Raw genomic sequence first — 25,699 nt, forward strand, 5'->3', positions numbered from 1 at the left:
CTAGGAACAGCACACATTGGACTCCCCTTTCTTGCTGTCAAGTTTCTGAATAAGCTAAACTGATCATTCCACTTATAAAAGAGGAGCTAAATATAATATTGTTTTATTGTTAATTTCTGATCAGCTGAAACAAAAATTATTCCTCCTATCAATGCTCTAAATGGATTTGAAAATTTTAAAGCAAACACACAGAGCTCCCAAGCTCAGCATCTTTCTGATTATAAATCCCCCCACATGTTCTTTTAGAAATGCACCACATATTGCTGAATGGGTTGCTAAATCCCTCAGCATGGGTAAACTGATCCCTGCCCAGAAAGCAACATCACTGACTGAAAGATTCCCATTCCAGCTGTGCAGACACTATTCTAGGTGCCTTATATGAATGAACTGTTTTCAGCTCTGTGAAAGAATGGTGCCAGCAGAGCTCCACAGGAGACGGGGCCATTCAGGATGTGCCTATTCTGACACTGGCTGGGGTGGCTCTTTGCTGGAGGAATGACTCAGTCTATGCACCCACATTAAAATGATTTTTTATTCCTTTTCCCTCTAAGGGTTTTAAAGAGATTCACAACTGAACTTCAGAGAACTTCAATATTTGCTTTAGACTTGTTCAGATGTTAATTAAGTTTTTTTCATTGGGGCTCACTGGCACCATAAAATGAAAACATGAAAGGGAAAAACTCAGCAGACTCTATGCTGGTTTTCCCACAGTGGATATTATACAATCAGGTGAACAAGACATTGGACAATAAAATCTCCAGAAAATAACAAGTTCTACAAAGGCACTGGGCTGAAATTTCTTATGAGATTGTGCTAATTAAGATTGATTGGGTTTTGTGCTGCTTCAGTTTTTGAAGTCCTGAATCACTTCCTTTTACACAGTCTGTAGTAATTCTCAATATGGTACCTGACAATGCACATAAATCAGATGGATCCATGGGACATGTTAAATATGAAAGGGTCCAAACACACCAGAAAAAAAAGGGACATTTTCATATTTTTTTTTCTTATGTATTCACTTCATATAATTACAAGATGAGAAATTAAAGTGATAGCTCTTTTAAAAATGCTAATTTTTATCTCATTAAAAAATTGCTTACATCATTCATATTTCTAGGAAGAAGAAAAGTAATTCAAGAGAATTAACAGATAGTTAACATTGTTTAGGATTCAAACTGAAACAGTTTTTCCTAAATCTGATATCATAGTGATATATATTAGAAGAAAATCAAGTAGGATAAAAAATATTTTCAAAATAAGACTGAATCCAGATGTGATCCTACTTTTATAGTAGCATTTATAGTCCCAATATACACATAAAAATATCTGGATGTACTTCCAAGCGCACGCACACACACAAATAGCAACTGAAAAGTACATCCATCTACATGCTAATTCAAAGACATAGCAGCATTTAAAAAATTATTTTCAGGGGTGCATCTATTTAGGTCTGAAAATATTTAAGATCATGTAAGGCACACTATACAAGATTATTATTTTTTAGAATTATGTAGAACTCTACAGGCATGCCAAGAAACCCTTTATTGAATATCTCTTATAATATCATTATAAAAGCACTCTTTTTCAACTTCCCAGTTGCTTTTTTTTCCCTGTTTACTTTCATAATCTTACTGCCTAAATTTAGATGGAATTAACAGAGAAATTGAGGTATATAACATTGTAGACTGTTGATAGCTTTATTGCAGAGATGTTTGGTTTTATTTCATTCATATTTTTACCCTCTAAATGCTGCAGTAAAGCAGACCTTACAGAAGAAAGAAAGAGAAAAAAAAATAATAATTGGATGGACTTTTTTATTTCAAAGGCTAAATAAACCATGTGTAAAGATAGGGAAAAGCTTTTTCTATTGAACTTACTTGAGCTGTAAAAATTTAAATATAAGTACATTGATGTGCACATTTTGAAATAATTAACAATGTTGTCTGTGTTTCAATAATTTATTAATAAACCACATATCAACTTTGCAAAAGAGTCATCTCAGAGTAGTGATGATGATGAGTTTCCTTTTTCTAGGATGGGTGCTGGATTTTAAAGAACCACGTTTTTTATCCTTTCTTTTTTAAAATTACTGCATAGTCTTCCATGACATATATGGTCCTTTACATCTTCTGGACTGGTATAAAATATAAATCAGGAGGAAAATATGACTTTTCTAGGAGAGTAGCTTAAACTTCTCAAAGTAATCCTACACAAAATTTGCTTGCACTTTCTAGGTGATCATGATGCAAATCCTCTTTAATGAGAGGCTGAGGGACAATCAAACACTCTTTGGTTAATTAAGAAAACTAGTAAACACGTAAGCTCCACCTGTGTCTAACTCACCTGGGCTTCCTGGGGGACCTGTGCTGCATCCACTCTGTCTGCAGCGTAGGCTGCTAACTGCCTGTCAATAACAGCCAGGGACTCCTGGATCAGGCGCAGGGTTTTGTCAGTCTCCTGTGCAGATTGAATACTCTGCTCAAGACTTTTCTGTCTTCTCACGGCCTAGAAACAATGACAATGTTATCAGCATTCAAAGTAATAATGCATAAAATACAATTTTTTCCGCACTTCTTGTTTTTTCCCCCCAAAAAACAGTTCAGGCAAAGAATCAGACGCAGGATTCCTGACTTGTGCCCATCCACCTTTTTGTAGGATAAATTGCGCATCTTTTTGCCACCCATTCAGTTTTCTCCTCAAGAAACAAACAACACTCAGATTGCACAGAAAAGTTCTAAAAAGTAAAGAATGCCAAAAAAAGCCCAAAGTGTAAACTGAGGATTTCTATTCAGAGTGCAAGATGGCAAAGCTGCACAAGCAAACCATCCTGACAGTGCTGCCTTTCTTTCTGAGGCAGAGAGGTCCTCCTGATCTTGTTACATAATTCAAGAGACTTTGTTTACTGAGAATAGGGTTACTGTCATCACAATCCTATCCAAAGCAATCCACCTCAGTAAGTGAGAGGGATAAAGACTCTGTTGAGCTGGATTTCTCTCATATGAAGCATAAATAGCTGTTGGGAAGAGGCAATGACTACTTTCTTCCTCCTGTGGGAAAAAAATTAAGAAGTCGAATCTTGCTTCTATTCCACCAGCAGTGCCACCATGGTTTTTTACACAATCCTTTTTTGGAGAAGGACGTTTTCCTTTCAAAGGAGCTCAGTTTATGGTTTAACAAATCAGGACAATAAATTCTCCATCCAAGTTGTCCTTAGAACACACATATATTAAACACTTCACATAAATGAGTCAACTTTAAATAGTATTTGCAACACTTTAATAAGACATTTAATGAGTAACAAACAACCTGGTGCATTCTTCCATCTGTCATTGTGTCTACCCACAGACTCATATTTTATTTGGACCCCAGCTACTGCCTAGCAGCATTTCTGTTTTTTTCTGCTTTATACAAAGCACACAATAATCACCAACAACTTCCAATACAGCACCGTTTTCCTGTGTACAAGTCCAGCCATATTGCTTCCCACAGAATAAGGTGACTAACTTAATTTGACATGAATCAAAGGTGAAAGCAAGCACCCTTTAAATAACATTTCTATATGTCCTGCCATTTTTCAAGTCAAATCACACTTTTTCTCTCTGATAAGCCAGCAATACTTTAATTTGATTTCATACCCATTACAACACTCTTGCCTTGAACAAAAATATCTCTCAGCAATTCAGTAAGAATATTTGATATAGCTGCACCTTCTTCACAGAGCTCACATTCTCACAGAGCTCCACTTATAACAAATGAAGAAGATGATTTCTTGTGAGCATTCTTGCTAGCTGTTTGACTTAGTTAAAGGATAGGAATCCAACTAGTATTTTCTATATTTGTTCTTGTAAGCTGCTTTGTGCTATTTCAAAACAACTGATCAGATAATCTTGTATCACTGCAAGTTCCAGGAACCTTCTCTGGAACTGAGCAGCTTTGCATATCAGACTCATGCTGTCAGTGTTAATGGGAGCACCTAAACCACCAAGGCATTATTACCCTACTGCAGTATTGAGGCTTGCTACTTAAATAACTTTTATCTTCATCTGATTTGAGATTTTAACATAAAAACCTTCTCAGCCTGTTTAAAAAAGTGAGTTTAAAAATCACTGCTTCCATTTACCTTGGCACTACTTGCTGCTGATTTGTAAGCCTGGCCAGGACACACACTCTCTATCAATCCACCTGCATCACTATTAGATCAGAAACATTAGATCAAAACCAGGATAAGTAGCTTTCTGCACCTAATGGGTAAGGTCATCCTCCTGGAAACATGGAAGAACCATGGAAGATCATCCCTGATTTACTGATCTCTGTGGTTTGCTGTTAGGAAATCCATTCCTAACAGCAGAATCACATTCCACACTGCAGAATCCATTCCTCCTGAGAGCTGCAGTGCCCTTATGAGCAGAGAAACTCACCATTTAAAATAAGACTCCTATTAAGTTCCATTCTTATGAGTCATCTAAATAAGTGTCTGCACTTTCTGGAGAATTCAAAATACTGGACACAAATTTAGTGTTATATCTATCTGATGAGCTAGCTTTATAGCAACACCTGAAGCTTTGAACCTCTGTTAAATGCTGTCCCCATGCTAGCTCTATTTGAAATAAGGCATTTTTAAAAATAGAGATACATTTGCTGCCAGCCTCGGAAGCAGAGTGCATTCATGCAATGAAGTTGCAGAATGCATGCAAACTCCCAAAGACTTAAAATCCTACAAAGAATAAGTGGTGACTGAAAAATCATCATCTTTGTGCTGATATCATCAGAAACTGTGTATATCAAAATCCCATTTTAGAATACATCTGGAAAAAATAAAAGATTCCCAAACTCATTGATCAAAGATTATAGCAGATAAGCTTAAGAAAAAATTACAGCAAATCCTCGCCTGAGTCTAACTGAATTTTACACTTGTATTTCAAGCAAATATAAAGCAGATAAATATATATTCATGCTTTTGATGTGGTTATGTGCACCCAACACACACATAGACAAAAAATTCCCCATTTGCTGTCCTCAGAGGGAATTTTATTGCACCCTGAGAACTTGTGTGACATTTTGCCTCCTCCAAATGAGCTGAAAGTACATCTTTTCCCAAAGTTGTGAATAGTTTAAGTGAATGAATGGATGATGTCAGACCAAGACATGAATGAAACAGTAAAGGAGAGGAATTATTTTGGTAATGGGAGAAGAGACACACAGCTGAATTTTGGGAAATAGTACCTTCAGAATTGTGGTGATTTTCTCAAGATATAAGTGGGTGCCACTTTAATATTTTTTGTCTATATTGCTTACTGGAAACTGACCCTGCCTTGCATGTTCATTTAAAGCCAAGCTCATACCTGACCTCCTTGAATTCCCACCAGAAATGGATTGAAAATGTGTACAGTAATCTTATGAAAGGTATGATACACTCATGTAATGTAACATATTTCTCCAGGACACAACAGCTGATTCAAAGATCTAATCTTTTTCACTAAGTAGGTCCCTGGTACTGCCACTGGCATTGAAGAATATTGAATAAATTCAACCAAGGGGAATGACACAATATTGACGAGGCACCTTCTTCTCTTTCAGTAGAAAAGAGTTGAGGGTGGGCACAAGCATTAGAATGCTTTACAAAAAGCAGTTCTTCTATACACTTACATCTGTGAACCTGAGTTTCAAATTTGTCCTTCCAACTCACAACTGCCTGTGTGAAAATCTATGTAGGCTTACTTTTTAAAGACATATGAGAGTTCAGAGCTGAAGATTTAAATATTTATGATATTAAAATATTTTGATTTATGACGTTCTGTGTGGTTCATCTGTTTGTTTTTTTCCTGAAATATTATGGGTTTTCTATTCCATTGTGGGAAAAAAAATAGATAGCATAACACTGTAGTGTACAAATGGGTTTGAGAATATAACAAGAAGCTCCAGCTTTGCTATCAGATTATAGTCAATAAAGCTGAAGGCTTTGGGCTCTAAAGAGTAGTGGCTGACATTTAATTGCTAAATAGAAAGTCTCAGGAAAATAAACAACAGTTTAATTATTTCTGAGCCAGCAAAATATTGACAGCTGTCAAGGAAAACTAATTCAAAGAAAAAAATCTGCTGTTAGGCACTATCAGAATGAAAGAGAAATGAAAAAAAAAATGGAATACACTTTTTATTTAAGTCTCTATAGATTTTAAGTGTTTTGATTATAAACATGACACTTTTTATGATATGATGTCCTGTATAAAACTATTTAAAATTTACCAAAGGTCAATGGTAAATGCAGGAAATAGCAACATTGCATAGTATCCATAAAAAATGCAGTTGTAATGGAAAGGCCATAGTTAATTTTTGGATGTTGAATGTTATAATGTTATTTTTATAGACATTGCCATTTTTTGCTTAAATAATGCATTTCACCTATTTGATGACATCAGTCACACATGCAGTTACTAAGATACCAGTTAGAGTTTTAAGGTTAAAACCAAATAATGTTGCTGAGGCAGTACAAAGTAGTTGGGCTGTTGAAGAATAACAGAACAAAATCTTTTGAAAATTATAGCGCATTTACTATAGGGTATATTTATTTAAAATGCAGAAATAAATTCATTAATTATCTTAGAAGTTCCAGCTCATAGAAAAGGGTCTGTTAAGAAAGGCAGAAATCTTAGTAAGCTGGGTGGTTTGGTTTTTTTTTTGTCTCAGACTCTTGTGTTATTGAGAAATGTTGCCACAGGAAAAGTTAAAAAGTTAGGAAACTTTAAAATTTCTTCCTAACTTGTTTAAAATTCTTTAAAATTTAGCCTGACTCTTGGTAATATAATGGTTTTGGCTGAGGTATGTCACAACTCCTCTGTACCCCTTGCATCAAATTCCAAACATGTTAATCTGCACTTAATCTCAGAGTGGATTAATGTTTGTGCCTAGATGTTAATTAGAAACACCTTTTTTAAAAAAGTCAAAACATTACTTTTGGACCCATGAATTTTTAATACCCTCCAACCCAGAAAAAAAATTTCAGCAAGTTCTAGGAATATTACCCAATGTGCTTATTGAGTAAATGGCTACAAATATTTTACCTCCCAGCCATTAAGTGATATTCAGCTTTGATCAACTGAATTCCAAAACAGGAAACTATACCAAAGAAGACTTTTCTATCTCTTTATGTTATCACTGCCAGCAGATAATGCCTCAGAACTTGTAAAAGTAGCCCTCTTAGCAGCCTTCAAAGCAATTATGTGGACATGGTGTATGAAATAGTCTTTCTCCTCTGGAGAAGACAGCAAAACAGAAAAATTATGTCAAATGATGAATGTATACTCTTTGAAAGAAACCAAAGATAATCTTCAGGAGAGTCCTAAAATGAATTAAGAGACAAGACCAAAGAATAACAATTCAGTCTAGTGTAAAGCCCATGTGAGCAATAACATTTTGTAGAGTTTTTTGCAAGAACACTCATGAACATCTGATAGGCATTTCTGAAGCTTGCTGGACAGGATGTAAATCACTTTAAGCATTGATAGGTGCTTGCAATATTAGCTTCAAATTCTTCAGTGTTTCTTAAATCCCATATATAGAGTTGTAAGTGAATCAGTCCTTGAAAAGTAAGGATAGGGTATGCCTTGCTATCAGTCAGCCCCAAATGTTCAAAAGCAAACTAAACACACTCACTCTTTGTTAACTGAAGAAGATAAGGCACACAAACATGAAACCATTATCTGCCTTTAAAAATGAATCTCCATCTCAGCAGCAAAGCTGCATTGTCTTGCAGCATCATTCATATAGAAGTGGGTTGGTTCAGTTGCTCTATTAGTAGTGAATAAATATTCCACATATCAGTTTCTGCCCACATGAGCTTATTGTCTTGGTAATTACCCGCAAAATTATTCAAATAAATACAAGTAACTCCACCACTTTAGGACTGCCAATTAGCCTGTCTGAAGAAGTGACCTTGAACATGAGCTGATTTGTGTTATGTGTCCGCAATATATTTTTATACAAGGAAAATGCTGCCTGAATTTCAAGGGACTACACAAACAGCACAGAAAATTCAGTATCAGGAATCTATGAAAGAAAACCCCCATGTTTTTCAACTTCATGTTCAGATCTGACTGTTAGTATTTAACTACTCAATATCTGATCCAGCTTTCAAAGAAGACTTTAAAGAAAACATCCACCCCAATTTTTTTTCTTTGAAAGAAACTGGAGATCAGTGAATACCTTTCTATATATTTTGCCTATATACTCATCAAAATTATTCTCAGAATTTCACACAACATCTTCATTATGTGCTTTTGACACTAAATCTCTTGAGATTTATGAATTTTGATTTAATATCTATGAGTGATGACTGAATAGTATTCAACTATCACAAAAAGACTACTTGAAAGTGTTGTTCTCACACCCTGGAAGCCTTCTGCATATTCCTAGTCTTCTAGTCAGTAAAAACATAACAAATACCAAGAAGTAGAATTCCAGAAAGTGTCTCTGCTTTCAAACAGAAGTGAGATGGAAAAAAAAAAATAATAAGGGCTACAGAAAGAGAAGGTATACAGAAGTTTATATTTACTTTTCAGACACTGTCCAGCTACACAGATTTATGTCAATACCTGTGCTGCACCAGAACTACCACCAGGCTCTATCCCTCACCATCCCTCAAGTTTATTCTCAGAACAGCCGAGCACCCTCTTAGAATTTTTATTGTGGTGTTTTTACTTCCACTGTTTTCAAAAGCTAGTATATTCTAGCACCACAAAATATTTTTTTTTTCATTTTCATGGTAGATTTTCATCCTTTTAATACAGCTGCTTTCCAAAAATCTGCACTTGTGCATCATTTATATCATTGTAACTGAGTAATTTTTGACAGTATTCATAGCTTATCTTCAAGTATGTTCTGGTTACAGTCATAAAGGGGCTGTCTACATCCTTTGATGGGTTTTTCTCTAATAATTCTTTCTGATCTTCACCAAAGTACTGGGATGATATTTATAGTATATTGCTGCATTTGGCTCTCCTTGTATTACACATTTCTATACTGAAGTGTCTTTTTAAGCCCTTCATTTGTAAAAATACACTTATTTATTGTTGAGTAAACATTTTACCTGTAACAGCTATTACTCTTGATTAGTTTTAAAATAATTTGCTTCCGCTGAGAGTTTTGTTAGAGAAAACATCTTAAATATGCAAATAAAGATTAAATCCACTAGAAGGTCACTCCAATTTGGAAATTTTGGGGTTACCCATTTTACTGGTTTTGTCTGGGACTGAGTTAATTTTCTCCACAGCAGGCTGTATGGTTCAGAGGTTTGTACTGGTGTCCAAAACAGCATTGATAACACAGGGATGTTTCACCATTGCTGAGCAGGGCTTCCACAGCACCCAGGTCTTCTCTTTCTCACTCTGCCCCTTCCAGCAAGCAGGCTGGGCTTTGAGAGGACACAGCTGACCTGAGCACCACACAGGGCCATGCTCAACAACAAAAAGAGATGGGGAAAAGAATTTCAAAAATGTCATTGCATGGGGACTGTTTGAACATTAGTCTCCTGGAGGTAAATTCTTCTCCATCACTAGCTTTTACCCCTTTTTTCATTCCCTTAAAAAATCATCCTAATCTCAATCCATGAGATTTCTCACTTTTACCTTTTTTATAATCTCCACCAAAGTACCAGGAGATGTGGAGTCTTGTGGTCCTTTGCTGCCTATTGGAGTTAACCCACCACACTCATGAAACCACTCCTAATGCAAAATTGTGTTTGTGACCTGTTTAGGAACTGTACTAACAAAATAACTCTTTTATTTTTTAAATGGTGTTAGACTGTCCTCTATTTAACGAGACGATCATTAACTGTACCTCCTGCTGGAGTTCTTCCCACCGACTATTGAACTTCTCAAGTTTCTCATTGATTAATTCATCCAAGATCCCACCATCTGTCAAAGTCTGAGCCAGTTCCCGAATCTGGTTGCGATTATCTTCTGGATGTCTCATTAAACGTTCCAAAGACTAAAAAAAGTCAAAAAAAGTGGTTTATTTTTCCATTTTTAAAAATAAGATTCTACAAAGCAATCCGAATTTGCCTTAAAAATATAAGAAAGAAATTTCACGTTTCATATACAATAAAAGTAGAGAAAAAAAGATGAAATACTTATGTTCCATGCCTTGATAACTAATGTCTTGTACTGCGTATTATGAAGCACAATGATTTTTCATATAGCAATAAATTTACTGCTTAATTTCAAAGATGTGGACTATGCCTAAAGAGTTCAGTGAAAGTACTTGTATCTTAATATAAAAAACCTGCTTGAGTATGTAAATAATTCTACAGCAAAAATGGATTATCAATGAAGTATTTCATGCTTTGATACACTATAAGCATTTAATTTATACAAATTTTAAAAGCTCTATGATAAAAATTAAAGAATAATAAACAAAGTTGCACTGCTATGATGAAAACTTGCCTTCTCTGAAGCAGTCAACATTTTTTTGACTGACTGAAGTGAGGTATTTTTTTTTACAAATGTTTATTTTATCATTACCAGTACTGTCTGTGACATCCAGCACAACACATTTAATTATTGCTTGATTTAGGTGGATTTGAAATCAAAACCTCATTTGTTGAATCTAGTAAGAACTTAAAACTTTTGAAATATTCTGCACCTTGTTCATGGTTAATGTTAATTCATAATTTGTTTAGAATGACATGAAATTTACTATTTATCAACACATATGATGTGGTTATTATTTAAGTCAGCACTTACATCTAAACACTCAGAAATCTCTTCTGCACCTCCCTGGACATTTTCAGTTGCTTTGAGTTTCATTTCAATCTCATTCAGCCATTTATTTTCTGCATCCAAATATGACAATAATTCTCGCCAACATGCCCATACCTCCTGATGAAGAAAAGGTTTATTTAGATTGAAAATTTCACAGGAAATTTTTAGTCATTAAAATACTGAAAACATTCATGCCTCTTCCCCAAAGCAACATGGCTGATAGCTGAAGCTTATGGGAAGATACAGTTGATTTTATTTGCCAGCACTCATCTGATCCAAATTAATATAAAAGAAAAACATCATTTTGATTTAATGGAGAAAAACCACAAAAGATAATATGAATAAGTGAACTCTTCTGCAAAACACAACTTGAATCTTCATTTTCATGTATTATCAATTTTATATGGTTTCTGTAAAGTTTTCTTATATAAATATAAAAGTGAGCAGAATTTTTAAAGACCCATGTTAGAAATTTATGTCTTTATTATAAAAATGCACTTAGATTCCTTATATCTTCTGTATATTAATTACTTAAATTACAGGTCCATAAAATGTCAGTTTTAAAGAATTCAGACTGAAATCTTTATGGAAATAATTCTAAACCACATTTAGTGCAATTTATAGACCTTTTATGTGCTAGAGTACTAAAGATAATGTTGTGAAATGTTCTTATTCTCCTGAAATTAAATTATTATCTAATATTTTATTTATACAGTGCCTGAAGATACTTAAATAAGCAGATAAAAATGGCATTTTATACACAAAACATTTAAATGATCCATAAATAACCTTTTTTGTTCCTTTTTTTTTTTTTTTTTGTTGGTACAAGTTAAAATAATGTTATTGAAATGCATTACACTCTGGCAGATCAAGCTTCCCAGATGCAATTCATCTCACTGAACTTTGCTCACACCAAATGAGGGTTATAGAGGGATGTTAAAATGTAACAACACATCATCAATTATCAGGGTAAATAAAGATTACCAGTTTAGACCACACACCTAATTTTCCACAGTAAAATTTAGACAAGATAAATTTTACTCTGGTACATTATCTTCCTGTATGAGGTAAGCTCTTGCAAATTATTCACAAACAAAATTTATTTTTTTAATTTAATGTTGCTCTTGCAACATTAACAACAAAAAATGATACCTAATACTATATAGTATTAAAATAGTCCCACAGCAAGAATCTGCAAAGGAGTTGGCAAAAATGGTAGAGTCAACTCAAAATGCATGAGAAATATTCAATTTGTCAGCAGAGCCCATGCTGTTCCCATGCTGAGATAATATCACCTCACCAGCTCCAGGGCCACTCAGCCCAAATCCTTAGCCATGGAATAGAGAAGCCTAGAGGAGCTGATGAAGGGAACATCACAGAGCTGCTACAAAGCCAGATTCTGGCTTGATCTCAGAAGGGATAAGAACCTGGAGCAGCCATTGCTGTCTCTGACCTAAGAACCGTGTCCCAGTCTTCTCTTGCAATGCAATTCTCCAGCAGATATCTCAAAATAACTTTGTGTGTAGCTCATAGCGTGGGGTATTTAATACATGGCTGAGAAAGTGAGGCTAGCCCTGGGCTATCCACCATCCTATTTGATAATAAAGCTGTGCCCTCCACCTTACTTCCTGCAGCTAGGAGGGCTATAAATACAAGACTGACAAGATACCAAACCTCCAAAGTCTTCCACTTTCCATTCAGCCTGCTGCAGAGTTGCTGGTAGCTGGTAATTAGAACATCCAGCTCCTTTTTCAAAGCCTCATGAGCTGCAGGTGGAGCCTTTGCTATAAAGTTATTCACAGAATCTGTAATAAGCTTCACCTTCACTTCTTTCTGCAGGGCTTCCTCCTTTGCTCTCTGGAAAGGAAAGAAAGGGAAGATGTAGTCCTGATTTAAGAAGGGAAGTTATTTCTAGTAACTATCTGAATTCTCTGACACAATTCTAGACACACAAACAGCACAACAACAAAACAAAATGCAACAGGAGACATTTAATTCCCAGACTTTCTGAAATAATCTTGAATGCATCTAAAAAACTTTTGTTCAATTTTATTGCCAATACATAATAATCAATTTAACATCTCACAACCATCTAGTGCTCTGGAGCTCTCAGAATAATGGAACCTTTCAGTACTTTTTTTCCCCCTCTCTGAAGTGCTCCAAGCACCTTTAGCATCATAACTTATGAACCACAAATGAACAAAAAAGGAAAAAAAAATCTGTTGTGTTACAAATTCATGTATCCAGATTTAATGGTAAAATCACAAGAATGGCCAAAAAAAAAAAAAAAAAAAAAAAAAAAAAGATACCTCTTGTCAATATAATTTTCTTGCATTTAAAAAGAAAGACAGAAAATATTTTTTCTCTATTGTATATCCCACACTTTTGCTCCTCCCTCCCTCCCTTGTTATGTGGGCTCATGAGAAAGATTTTCATACCTAGTACTGTTTCCTCTGAGTGTTCTGGTGTCTATGACTGGAATCATACCACAACTGGAAACATAGTGATGCTATAAAAAGTGACATCAGTGCCTAAGGGCCTTCACAGCAATTTACAATGACAATTCCCTGCCCAAAAAACATCAAATCAAAACCATATTCCTGACAACACTTTTTTCCCTCTCTGGGTCTATAAGTTCATGAACCAGAATAACTGTGATCAGGCTGCCATTGGTAAAGGAAGTTTACAAGGTTGCTCTTGACTTTCCTCTTCTCAAGCTGTGGGAAGAAATGAGCTGCAAAATGAATACAGAATTCTGGTCCAGATTTTCTCTGTTGTGACATCATGACAAACTATTTTTTAGGTCAAGGTGCCACAGTCTGAACATAGCTGTACTTCATCTGGGTACAGGATATCTACTAGGAATCCATAATGGTGATTGTATATAAAACTATACATTTTAGCTGTTTCTATATTCAGTGCAATGTATAAAATTGGGTTTTGCTATTTAATTACTAAAAAAGAACTCTAAAGCAGATATTTAATTTGTCTCATTTACAATTGAGTTGTTCCATAAATTTCCTTATATTATGTGTATTCTGACTGGCAGCAAATTATTTGTGTCAGTAAATAAAGAAATCGTCAGTTGTACGGTCTGAAACTCTCAAACACTGAAAAAAAACCATGAAAAATGAATAATTTGAAACAAAGTGTTCAATAGGTTGCCAAAGCTATATATATGATGACAATCAGGTCATATTCTAGCTTCCTGAATAGCACAAGCCAAAAAATTCACCTTTGAAATAAGAAATAAGCCCACATCCAGTGGTTTAGCAAGAGTGTATGCAAGCATGTATCACAAATTAGTAATTTTGTCCAAAGGCCCTGTTCATCCCACATGAAAGCAACATTATTAACTGAGATCAAAACATGCTGTTTCTATATTCCTACGTTTAAGACATAATATTAATGTATAGCACACACCAAGATGAATCCAAATGTCCTATTTTTTTCTGCTCATTCTAATGCAGAGAAGACATAAAACTGATTTCATTCTACTGCTGCTAATGCCTAAATTTTAGGAATTATTCCTAAATTAAAAGAATATTGAAGCTACATCCAAATCAATAGCCAATAAAGCAAATAGGAAAAAAAAAAAAAAAAGCAATGTGGTGTTGAAGAAAATCAAATATCTTCTAGCATATTCCAAATAGAAATTGCTTTAAACCACCTAGATCTGAAAAGGCATTTTTATAAAAGAAAGAGTAGACTTTCTTTACAATGAGAGATTGAAAAATAAGTTTGAACACAGCTCAAGGAATCAGTTTATCTTTTACCTTCAGCTCCTCAACAGCTTTCTGTAGCTCATCAGGTGTTTTATACTCAAAATCTCTTTCCAGATATTCTTCCTCAGCTTGTGTTATCCATTCATGCATCTCTGACAAATCCTTTCTGAGACTCACTGTCTTATCCAAACCACCTTTTAATGCAGCCTTCTTAGCATAGGCCTTTAAGAAAGAAAAGATTACATAGTACTTGAAGTAAAGATACCGTACAAATTGAAAACATTTTAGCCTGAGAAGAATCAAATTAAATCCTATAATAATAATATTGTTGTTATCAGGCAGATGTTAACTAGTAATTAGGTAGATATTAATAACAAACAATCAAAAAATACTACATTTGTATACATCCTTTTTAGCAAATCATGGCTCTGCAGAATGAGTTTGTAATGGTACTAGAACAAAAATCTACACCATATGCTGAAGTCATCAGAAGACAGCTGTGGAAAAGAACATCTCCCAGGGATTATCTTATGTGAAATGTAGAAAGAATAACCACAGGAGATTTTGAAAATACATTCAAGGATGAAACTAAAGGCTCTTGAGCTATAAAGTCAGATGACCTTCTAACTAGTTCAAATGCAACTCAATAGAGAATAAAGCAATATGCATATCTTTCTTCTGTTGATTAAGTAATTTAGGAACATTTCAGAAAGGTGAATACCCTAAAAATTGGTAAGGAAAAAAGCCCAATCTCCTAGTGGAAGAAACTATTTATATTAAAGAGAAAAATACTACTGTTAAATCATCTGCCAATCACTAAATGAGGGTCATATAATTGTATTATCCAGCCCATGTATAGAACTAGATAATAATTTAGATCACCTCCATCCCAAACCATTCTCTGATTCTATTCATTGTGCATTAACCTATCAAAATGGTTCCCAACTGTGCATTTACCATCTTTCAATAGTATTAAGTCTGCATCAAAAATAGTAAGTTGTAGTGGTGCCATTTCTCAAAATCGGGCTTGCAGAACTTATTGCTCCAGTATTCTGCTCTGTGGTGCTGTTTCAGTAAACATTATTTTCAGTAATATTTTTTAGTATTTTAGTATTTTTTAGTTTTTTAGTATTTGATCTTATTTCTGACATTTTTTGGTTTTTTACTCATCCTTGAGGACTGGCTGTTAAGCATAAACGCTATTCTACATAAATGTTTTTTAACACTTGTAGAACAAAATAGAGCAACAACCAGCACCTATAAAAGCAGAATTGAATGTGGCTCTGCAAAATTGTCTCTTCCTCAGTCCCAGCACCGGAAGAGAAGATAATCTCCTAACACCTGAAAAGAGTACCTAAATTGCAAATGATGACTGCTAATTGTCAGCTCTCACAGTCATATTAACTGCATGGATATCAACCCAAGCTGATTTTTCCAAGTCTTTTAAGAAACCTCTACAAACCAAACTGATTTTTGTATTTACTATTCATGTATTTTAATAGCTGGTGCTGAAGAAGTTGTGTTAGAAATGCCCACTGGGATGGAATAATTTGTGTATCGTATTGAATTATTACAGACAGATTTTCAGGGAAGTCTGAAGAGAACTGTGACAGACTTCTTGTAAGGTAATACGTGAAATTTCTACGAGAGAAGTGCAAAGGTATCCAGCTTATTAATATCACAAAAAAAAAAAAAAAACAAAACAAAACAAAACGGAATTAAATACTCCATGGTAGTGAAAAGGGAGAGACAATGTCTGTAAGACATGGATCAATGACATATCTTACAGATTTTAAAGATCAACATTTTTTTTATGTTTTTCAAAAAATGTAGACTATTTTTCACATGTAAAGTGAATAATAAAAAGTTTAGAGAATATTATATTTAATTAAAAGGTAACATTTTTACAAAAATACATATCAAAAAGGTAGACAAGAAAAAGAGTAAGTAGGAAAAATTTAAAGGTAATAAAACATGAAAAAAAAAATATTTGAACTGTCATGAAGAATAAGAATTCAAATGCCACCAGTGAAGAGTAATAGCTTCCAAATTCTGTAAAATTATTTAATAATAATCCCTTTAACTAAAATAAAAGAACTGCCCTTTCCTGTTATGTCCCATTCTCTCAAATCTGTGTGACTACTGGAGAGTAATTTATACACATGCATATGTGTACATCCTCTTAATTCTGAGTTATTCAATTATGAACCCTTCACTGCTTTAATGCCTTTTTTCATCCAGAGTAATGACATGCAATTTGAACAATGTACAAGAAAACATAAAACTAAGTACAGAACTTGATTGTTTTGGCAAATGCCTAAACACCTTCAGAAATCTAGTTTGGCAGGAGCCATGAATTATACTGCTGTTAGATCTAATATATTATTATATATCTTTATTATAAAAATAGTGAGATATTCTGTTATAAATAAATATACTTTACATATACTGCTATAGGCTAAATTACACTCTGTATAATATTAGTTGAATTAATATGTCTAAATTCAGTTTCATATCTACTGCATATGTATAGAAGGAAAAATTCTGCCAATGAAAACCCTGATGTTTAATTTAAAAAGAACCAGTCACAGCAGGATACTTGGTACCTGTTGGCAAATGTGGTCCCACTGAGCATTGAGATCCTTTAGCTCTGATTCTATTCTGGAAGCAAATTCTGGCTCTGCTTCACTCTTCATTTTCTTCCCAGTCTCATTAACACTGTTCAGACTGGGCTGGATTGTCTGGATATCATTTACTAAAGCCTAAAGAAAGAGCAGAAGTTTAGGCAAGCAGAATTCACAGAAAGTTTCATATATAGTATCCCTATGAAAATGTGTCTGCATGAGATTCTGACTTGTCTGGGGTCCAGATCTCCAGTCAAATGAGCACAATCAACAAACTTATCTATGAAAAGAAATTTAAAAGGAATGACCAGCTGTAATGTGGCAAGCTGTTGTGTACCAAATAAAACTATGTAATTTTTAAATGTTATGTATGCACTATAAATATATACATATATAATGTTATAGTACATATATCTCTTCAAATGCTTCCCTGCTGTTGGTTGAAAGCACAAGAAATACCTAGACCTTTTATTCACATTTCTGAAAGAACATTCCTTTATAATGGTGAAAAATAACTATAATTCCTATTTAAATAATGGCTAAGAGAAAGTATGAGAGAACTTTCAGCTCTGTAAGATCACTGTGTATGTAGTGTTTCATAGTATTTACACATCCTGCCAGAATATTTACAGAATTTGTAAATTCCACTGGGTATATAGACAGGGCCCATCATGGATTACAAGATTCACTGCACTTACACACTCTGTTGGGACAGAAAGAAGAATTTTTAAACCCTGTGATGGAAGTACCAATACTTCATGATGCTTTAAAAATCTGCTGGGATACCATCCTGGAACTTGTAAGTGTATTGAAAAAAGAATGGATATAACTCACAATACCTGCAAGTTCTTTTCATACAGTCTGAAAAGTTTGTAAATCACACAAGTAACAGATACAGAAATAAGATCTTTTGGCACAGATTATACAGTTTTTAAAAAAATTCAATACTCATAAGCTCAACAGTTGCCTTTAGAGGCTAGTTACATATTATTTTCTATATTTTCTGGTGTGATCCTACTATAAATACATTTAAAAAAAAAGTCAATTTGTGCCTCCTTCTGGTATTAGTTTCCTTATTTTAACTGATTTTTCCTTCAAACCCAGGACATGCAAAAAGTTCAAATACACTGTAGAAGGCAATCCCCTTCCTAACTGAATTTATTTTTAGGAACAGTAATAATTTGTGTAACTTCTGTATAAACTCAGCTCATAGAGAAGAATTGAATAACTGCCAAGCAGGCAGGTAATACTCACTGTACACTGCTCAAGTTGCTTTTCCAGTGCTTCCGAGTCTCCAAGGGCAGGCCACTCTTCCTTCAGAAAAACATCCACTTCAGCCATCCACTTCTTCAGTGTTCTAGTGTCATTCTGTGTATTAAAAATACAATTAATTGCATCACACAAAATCTGACTGGTAAGAGTGTAATTCATCCTGACACTACAACTAAAACTCATTGCAGTGTAAATTCAACATTATTGAACTGCCTGAAAATACAAACCTAGCAAACAAGTAAAACCAACTTCACTTGGGTCTGTCATCAACACTTTAACCTGCACTTTGACCATTTCTGACCAAGTTTTATGTGTCTATGAGCAGACAAACTTATGGCTCTCAAATGCATGCCTTCTAGATATCATTTGTGTTTAGACACTGCATGATTGTTCATTGGTTCCTTTTATAGCTTCAGATTACTCATACTTGGCATTTAATTCAGGCTCACCCTCAAATGTTCTGTGCTTTCATTTAAACTTCAGACTCCCTTTGGAAGTTATATGCTCTAGTGACTATTTTTCTACCAGAACACAACACATGAAAACACCTTTACTATTCAGAATGAAAAATGCCAATGTAGAGATTCTCTTCAGAAACTAAAACCATAAAATGACTCAATGAGTCCTTTCAGAGTCTCTCAGTTACTGTTTCTAGCATTAGAATAGGAATATTATTTCCATAGCCTTTATTTAACTCTTTCAGTTAACAAAAAAATCTGAACATCAAATACCTGAAAAGAGGAAATACTACCAGTCCAGGCAACATTATAGGTAAGCTATTAACTTTAAAAGTAGAGTGAGGTTTAAAAAATACCACTTAAAATTAGCTTAAAATGTTGTCTTTAGTAATCAGATGAACAAATTAAAATAAAATAGATATATGGAAAAAAACTTTAGAAGTAAGTTATAGATAATTTTTTCATCAAACAGTTTTCATCACTAATGAAATACATATCAATATTACATACTGAATGTAAAGCTGAATTAAAAGCACAAAAAAGGATGCTAGAATAGAGACTGTGTCATAAAATGTATACAAATATGCCTTAGTAACAATTATGAGACAAGTAACCAAAGGAAACATTTCCCTAATGTGACTGCCATACTTAAAAAAAACACAGGCTATTATGGAAAATGAACTGAATTAATAAAAATATTAATACAAAAAATATCTATATACTCCAGAATGGCAATTACCAAAACACTGTTGAAATATCAACTATGCATCCCGTTATCCAACAGTAAAAATAGTTCAGAATCATATCTCATGATGAAACTTTAATACCTTTACAAGAATACTTTTATTTCATTAATGTGGTAAAATATTTATCTGGTGGGATTTACTTAAAAAGAGATTAGTCTCTTGGTACCAATGAAGATCAAATGTATGACTCTCATTTTTAATCAGATTGTAAATGCATTTTGTTTACAACACTGATTTCACCATATCCCATACTGACGCATTCCATAAATTACAGCAGCTAAAACAATAATCTGGATGAGAAGACATTCAATGAGCTCAAAAGACAATGACTTTTATATTAGATGTGTACCAGAGGGCTTTCAGCAATAAATATAAGGGGTAAAATTTGTGTGCATCAACAGCTTACACTTTTGTACACTGCATCATGGTCATGATGCTCAGGACCTTTTTAAGACTGGTGGGAAAAGCTCTAAATTTGGTGGCAGGGTCGGAGCAAAGTTAGGAGGCAGAAGGGAGGGAAAAGACAAAAGTTTGAATTTCTTAAGCAAAGTGCTCTGCTTTTTTTATGTGACACTGTTTTGGAAGAAGGGTGGCATCTGTGAGGAGAGGACAGGTGCTGTCCTGGGCTAGACACAGACAATTCCAGCCTTCCCCTGTGCAATCACCACAGGACACAGCTGATACTGTGGTGAGCTAGTGATGTTCAGTGGCAATGTCGTTAAGAAAGGGCAAAAATGTCAGACAGAGGATGAGAGGAAAAAATTGAGAAACAAGCCTGCAAAATGTGAGAATCAGCAGTACAGACACCCAGGTGAATTCCAATGCTACCACTCTAAATAAGTAAAATACACTTCTGCTTTCTGGAAAATGTCGACAAGATACTACTATATTACAGGTGACTTTAATTATGTAAGTGAATTAATTAAAGTCAATATGGTACAGCTACTTCACATGCATAAGTGCTTCAGCTACATTGAAAAAGAAGTAGAGGAACATTATTTGCAATTTTTAATGAAAATAGAGCTTTTTCCTAATGAAAATCATAGTCAGAATCAGCTACAAAATCAGAATTCAAAGTAAAATCTTGAACTGATCAAAATTGAGCAGACATTTAAATAAATTTTTTGTCATGTTTTGACATCTCGCTTTGCTGTTAATTCCTGGAAGAACCTAAATGTGTTCTGCCTTATTCCCACAGCAACAAGCCACAGGTGTTAGTAGAGGCTGAAAAAGTGTGATTCACCTGGAATCGCTGGAGTTTGGCCATGCGCTCCTCCAGCCTCTGGCAGTGCTCTGCCAGCTGTGCCGAGAGCTTCTTCCAGCGGCCAAGGACCACCTCAACCTCGGATCGGTAACTCCGGCTGACCTCTGCGGGGGCTTTCCTGGACAGGTCTTCCACAGTCGTGCTGAGATAGGTCAGACCTTTCTGCTGCTCTTGCAGAGAACTTTGGAGAACCTGCGAATAAAAGCAAGTGTAATTCACGTGCTAGGCAATCCTCTTTATTTCACAAACGCAGAGGTCATCTTTGCTAAAACATGCAATGGCATAATTTACTGAGCAATTTGCAATTGCTTTTCTCATACAATATATATATATATTTTTTTTTTAGTTGAACAGAGGATATAACCAGAGGTATTTATACCTGTTAGTATATGTGATCTATATATAGGTCATTTATTTGAAATAGGAATTTTCTATGGCCCTGATAATGACACCTTCAAAAGAGCCAGAGAAAAGAACCAGAACATAGAGAAAAAGAGTAAACTTAAAGAACTGATTCTGTGAGACAACATTTTTTATACCTTCTCAAAACTTTTTTAATTCTCAGCCCAAATTTACTTCATCTGTTTTTTTTTTCTATATTCTACATTTTATTTCTGAATATGGATCAAGCAATATGTTCATTAGCCATCTGAGAGTAGAAACTCTGTCAGACATTGAGATAGAGGCAAGGTTTGTACCCACTGGCAAAATTTGTTCCACATTTGTCTACTTGTAAATTGGACAGAAAACCTGTCAAAAGACTGTGCTGCATTCTGCAAATCAGAATCATTTTCATGTCAGCACTGGAAAATGAAATTACCTAAATCTATGTTTCACTACCAGAACTATCATCAAAGGAATATTTTATATACCATGGGGACAAACAAGGGCTTTTCCTAAACATTTTCAATATCTTATAAAATTGCTTTCACTTGTGAACACCATTTTAAATTCCTTAACTTCAGGAATCAATATAAGCAAGCAACCACTGTCTCCTGAAGCTCTGGCCTAAAACCAAAATGAGCATTATTTACTCAAGATCCACAGGCTTCAGCAGCTTCATGTACCAAACTACAGTTCTGTTTTTCTAAACTTCTCATTTGAGACATTTTTGCCCACAGCTTGATCACTCACCTTGAATTCCCTGAGTCTCTGCTCCATGATTTCATATTCAGCAATTGCAACCTGAGGCATGGAGAGTTTAGTTTCTGACTGCTGCATCCACACAAGTATAGTGTTCATTGTCTCCTTGTAGTGTGCAGGAGGCAAACTGTCAAAAACTACATTCAATGGGAAAAAAAAAAGGGAAGGAAATAAAAAAAGGAAGGAAGGAAATAAAACAATTTTTTGCTTTGCTATTTGGTTTGCTGACAGAAGACACTTGATAAAACACCAAGCCTTATTGAAGTCTACAGGTGTTTTGCAAGAGATTGCAACAGGCCCAGTGTGTATCAGAACTATAAAAAATAATTTTGGAAGCAAAAATATTTTGAAAAATGAACACATTCCTTCTAATGTTTCTGATATCTCTAGCACACATTTTGTGTGCCATTTGACCTCATTATTATAGGTCAGAAGACAACTTATATGGCCAAGAAAACTATGTCAAGACACTATGTGTGTTCAGAGATCAACAAACCATTGTACTTAACCTACAGTGGTATTTCAGTAATGTCTTAAGAACTATGTTAAGTGTTCAGTATTTCAGTTCAAGTAAAATGTTCCATTTAAGACATCTGTTAAAAGCTTAGAAAATTAATCTTACTTCTGCAATAAAGTTGAATTTTATTGAGCCGTGGTTATGGTGTCAATATTACAGCTACTGCAAATAGACAACATCTGGCACACACATAAGCAATTCATTAGCAGATACAATCCCTGTGCCATCAACAACAGTTGCCTCTATACTCACGAAAAAATGTGTAGACAAATAGCACAGCTGGTTAGAACTGAAACATTTCCAACTTGTTCATAATAATGAAGAATATAAAAGGTAAAAAATAGTTACACCCATTTTTATCTTTTGTATCCTACTTAATATTCTCTGGTGTTTCACAAAGAAATTTACAGAAAAATAATAAAGCTGTCTGAAAAGTAGTTTTGACAAACAACACAGTTAAAACATTTAAGTGCAAGCTTGCTTACATCATACAGTAGTGCTAGGCAGAATGTACTTCAGATTTTAATCTAATTTTTTAGTTGATCAACAGAATGCCATGTGAAAATTCTTATATTTACAGTCAGATATCATAACAACTTCCCAAAATCAGGACAATCTCTCTTGTGAAGAATGCACATTGCATGGCAAAATTTCCTCATAAAAGACTTGCCTGATGTAATTTATCACATATATCTGGGGATTTACAACAATATATAACTTGGTACCAGGAAAGACAAGAATTTCTTCCCTTGAGAGGTATTTTTGTACACAGAAATCAATAGTAATATATTCTTGGAAATACAAACCCAAACATTTTCCATCTCATTCAGTAATATTTTAAATCTTTTCTTTCATTCATGAAATTTGCATTGTCTTAGACTCATTTCATCCAAACAATTTCTTCTTTACAATAGAACATACATTTAAACTCTTCACTCCAAATGAATGGAGATATAATTTCAGCAGCTCAGATATGTTAAAGAATTATACAACTCTTAACTGCAGTTTTATTTAGAAATATGAAATGGGGTTTAGTGTTATGATGTAAAGTTTGACTTCTCTAAGTCATTTTTCCCTTTAAATGAAAAGCAAATCTTATGACTAATGTATAAATTCAAGTATTTAAGTAAAGGAACAGCTACTTTTGGTAGTACTGAAGAGTACCTCAGAACAGATGAAAACTGCTATAACAAACACCACTAAATTGCATCAAACTCTAATCTTGCAATTATGCCAATAATAATAAAAATTTAAAAACCATTGCAAAACATTCAGTTGTAATGAGTTATGTTTTCTACTATTAGGTGGGCTCAATAAGAGTTCAAATGGAATGACAAACATTGATTTAATCAAACTAGTGTCTTTAAAGTTTGGTTATTAAATATTAACTTTAGAAAACATTTTTGAGTGTAACCATAGTTTTCCCATTTCACTTTTCCAGATTACTACAGATTATCAATAATGAAACACTTTTTGATTTGTTAAGATAGACAATGTGTCACCATTTTCATCCACAAGGAAGCAGATTAACTTTTAGGATAGCCTGAAGATCCTTTATTATTTTAGCAGCACATGATGGCAATGGTGAGAATTCAGTGAAGCTCCCACAGTGGGATTCACATTACCCAGTTATAACTGTCTAAATAATCTAATTCATTTATGGCCTTTCTGTGGGCAATATGAATCTCTAAATTCCCCATGCTAATAACATAAACCCACATTCAAGATCTGTTTCTTTTTATCTTAAAATTTGCTTTGTGATACTAATATTTATGGACTAAAGTCCATCCACACAATAAGCAAAGCTCATTAATATGGATTCTGCTGTATTAGCTAAAAAAAAAAAAAAAAAAAATTGGCAGAGAGAAAGATCTAGCATGTTGTCAATATCGGCCTAGCTTAGATATAGCAAAACTAGGTCCATGGCAGAAATGTAACAAAATACCACAGAGGGAAACCTCAAAAGTGTTATTGTGAAATATCAGAATGCAGTTCCCATCCCAGAGGGGGAAAATGTTTTTATATTAATCTCTTCCACTTGTAGGGAATGCATTTTTGTGTGACTGACATTGTAAGCCCTGAGAACTGACAGGCAAATACATTTGCACTTGCATATTTCTTTTAGAGACAGTCTATACATGTGGAAACAGAATGTTCAAATAGTTAAGATTTATTTCTAATAAATAGAACTATCTAAACATGTGAAAATAACTTTCCAAGTAAGAAAAATACTTTGCTTGTTTTTGCTCGCTGCTTTCTTGCTTTTGTGATCAGATTTTTCAGTCAGAAATATTTTCCCAAATCAGAAATCAAATGAGAATACAATTATTATCTCAACAACTATCAAATCACACTGGACACATTGCAACGTGTTTCTCCTGCAGTCATTACAAATCCCACTTTTCATCACACCATTGTGGAAGGCAATAAATATAATCTATGGGACCATTTTAGTAAGACTTGTTCCCTGAAATAAATTAACAACATTGAACTTTATGAATTTCCAGTAAAAATGTCCTCAGTAGTAAAACCAGGTTGATGTTTTCACAACTTTGTTTTACTTATTTTGCAATACAAATACTTGAACCAATTCATTAATAGGTCTTTATTCATAGAAGTTGATTTCCTTCTACATTTTTAACCAGAAAGTCTCATGAGGAATCTTGTGTAATACTTGATCAATGCTATGCAAGCGATTTAAGTCTTCCAATTCTCCCTGTTATAAAGCTCTTGAAAGAAACAGAAGGGAATGATAGAATTACAGTGTGGTTTGTGTTGGAAGGAACCTTGAAGATCATCCCCATCAAACCCCAAAATCACACCATGGGCAGGGACACCTTCCACTAAATCAGGTTGCTCAAGCCCCATCCAACCTGTCTTTGAACACTTCCAGGGAAGCCTTTCTCCAGTTCTTTTGCAACAGTAAATATATCTTAAGGATGCAATTATTTTTTAGCTAGGTTTGTTTTTTATCCATAAAAATATTCCTTTTTACCACTGATGAAAATGACAAAATCACCTACAGAGTAGAGGACATTATCTCATCCACATTCATTTCACAGGCTGCTTTGTCCTTTTGATCTTGATTGAAATAAAAAATAATTACCGGAGGAAATGGAGGAGATGAAAAAAAGAAAAGAAATTGCTTGCATGCTACTTATTAAAACAATAAATTCTCACACACATCTGAACTGTA

General features: G+C 34.3%; 1 protein-coding gene across 14 annotated transcripts in view; it reads right to left on the bottom strand.

The window, feature by feature from the left end:
* DMD (dystrophin) overlaps window positions 1-25,699 on the bottom strand; it is a 1,151,138-nt gene that overhangs the window by 625,632 nt on the left and 499,807 nt on the right. For all 14 annotated transcript variants that reach the window (XM_077781657.1, XM_021553010.3, XM_021553014.3 and 11 more), the window contains 9 exons: window positions 21,978-22,123; window positions 20,823-21,035; window positions 18,358-18,471; window positions 17,086-17,241; window positions 14,531-14,701; window positions 12,429-12,611; window positions 10,737-10,871; window positions 9,832-9,981; window positions 2,344-2,505 (listed from right to left, as the gene is read on the bottom strand). In XM_077781657.1, the coding sequence (XP_077637783.1) occupies window positions 2,344-2,505; window positions 9,832-9,981; window positions 10,737-10,871; window positions 12,429-12,611; window positions 14,531-14,701; window positions 17,086-17,241; window positions 18,358-18,471; window positions 20,823-21,035; window positions 21,978-22,123 (1,430 nt within the window). The remainder of the gene's footprint in view (window positions 1-2,343; window positions 2,506-9,831; window positions 9,982-10,736; window positions 10,872-12,428; window positions 12,612-14,530; window positions 14,702-17,085; window positions 17,242-18,357; window positions 18,472-20,822; window positions 21,036-21,977; window positions 22,124-25,699) is intronic.

This window comes from Lonchura striata, chromosome 2 (genome assembly GCF_046129695.1).
Source record: "Lonchura striata isolate bLonStr1 chromosome 2, bLonStr1.mat, whole genome shotgun sequence".
NCBI classification, from domain to species: domain Eukaryota; kingdom Metazoa; phylum Chordata; class Aves; order Passeriformes; family Estrildidae; genus Lonchura; species Lonchura striata.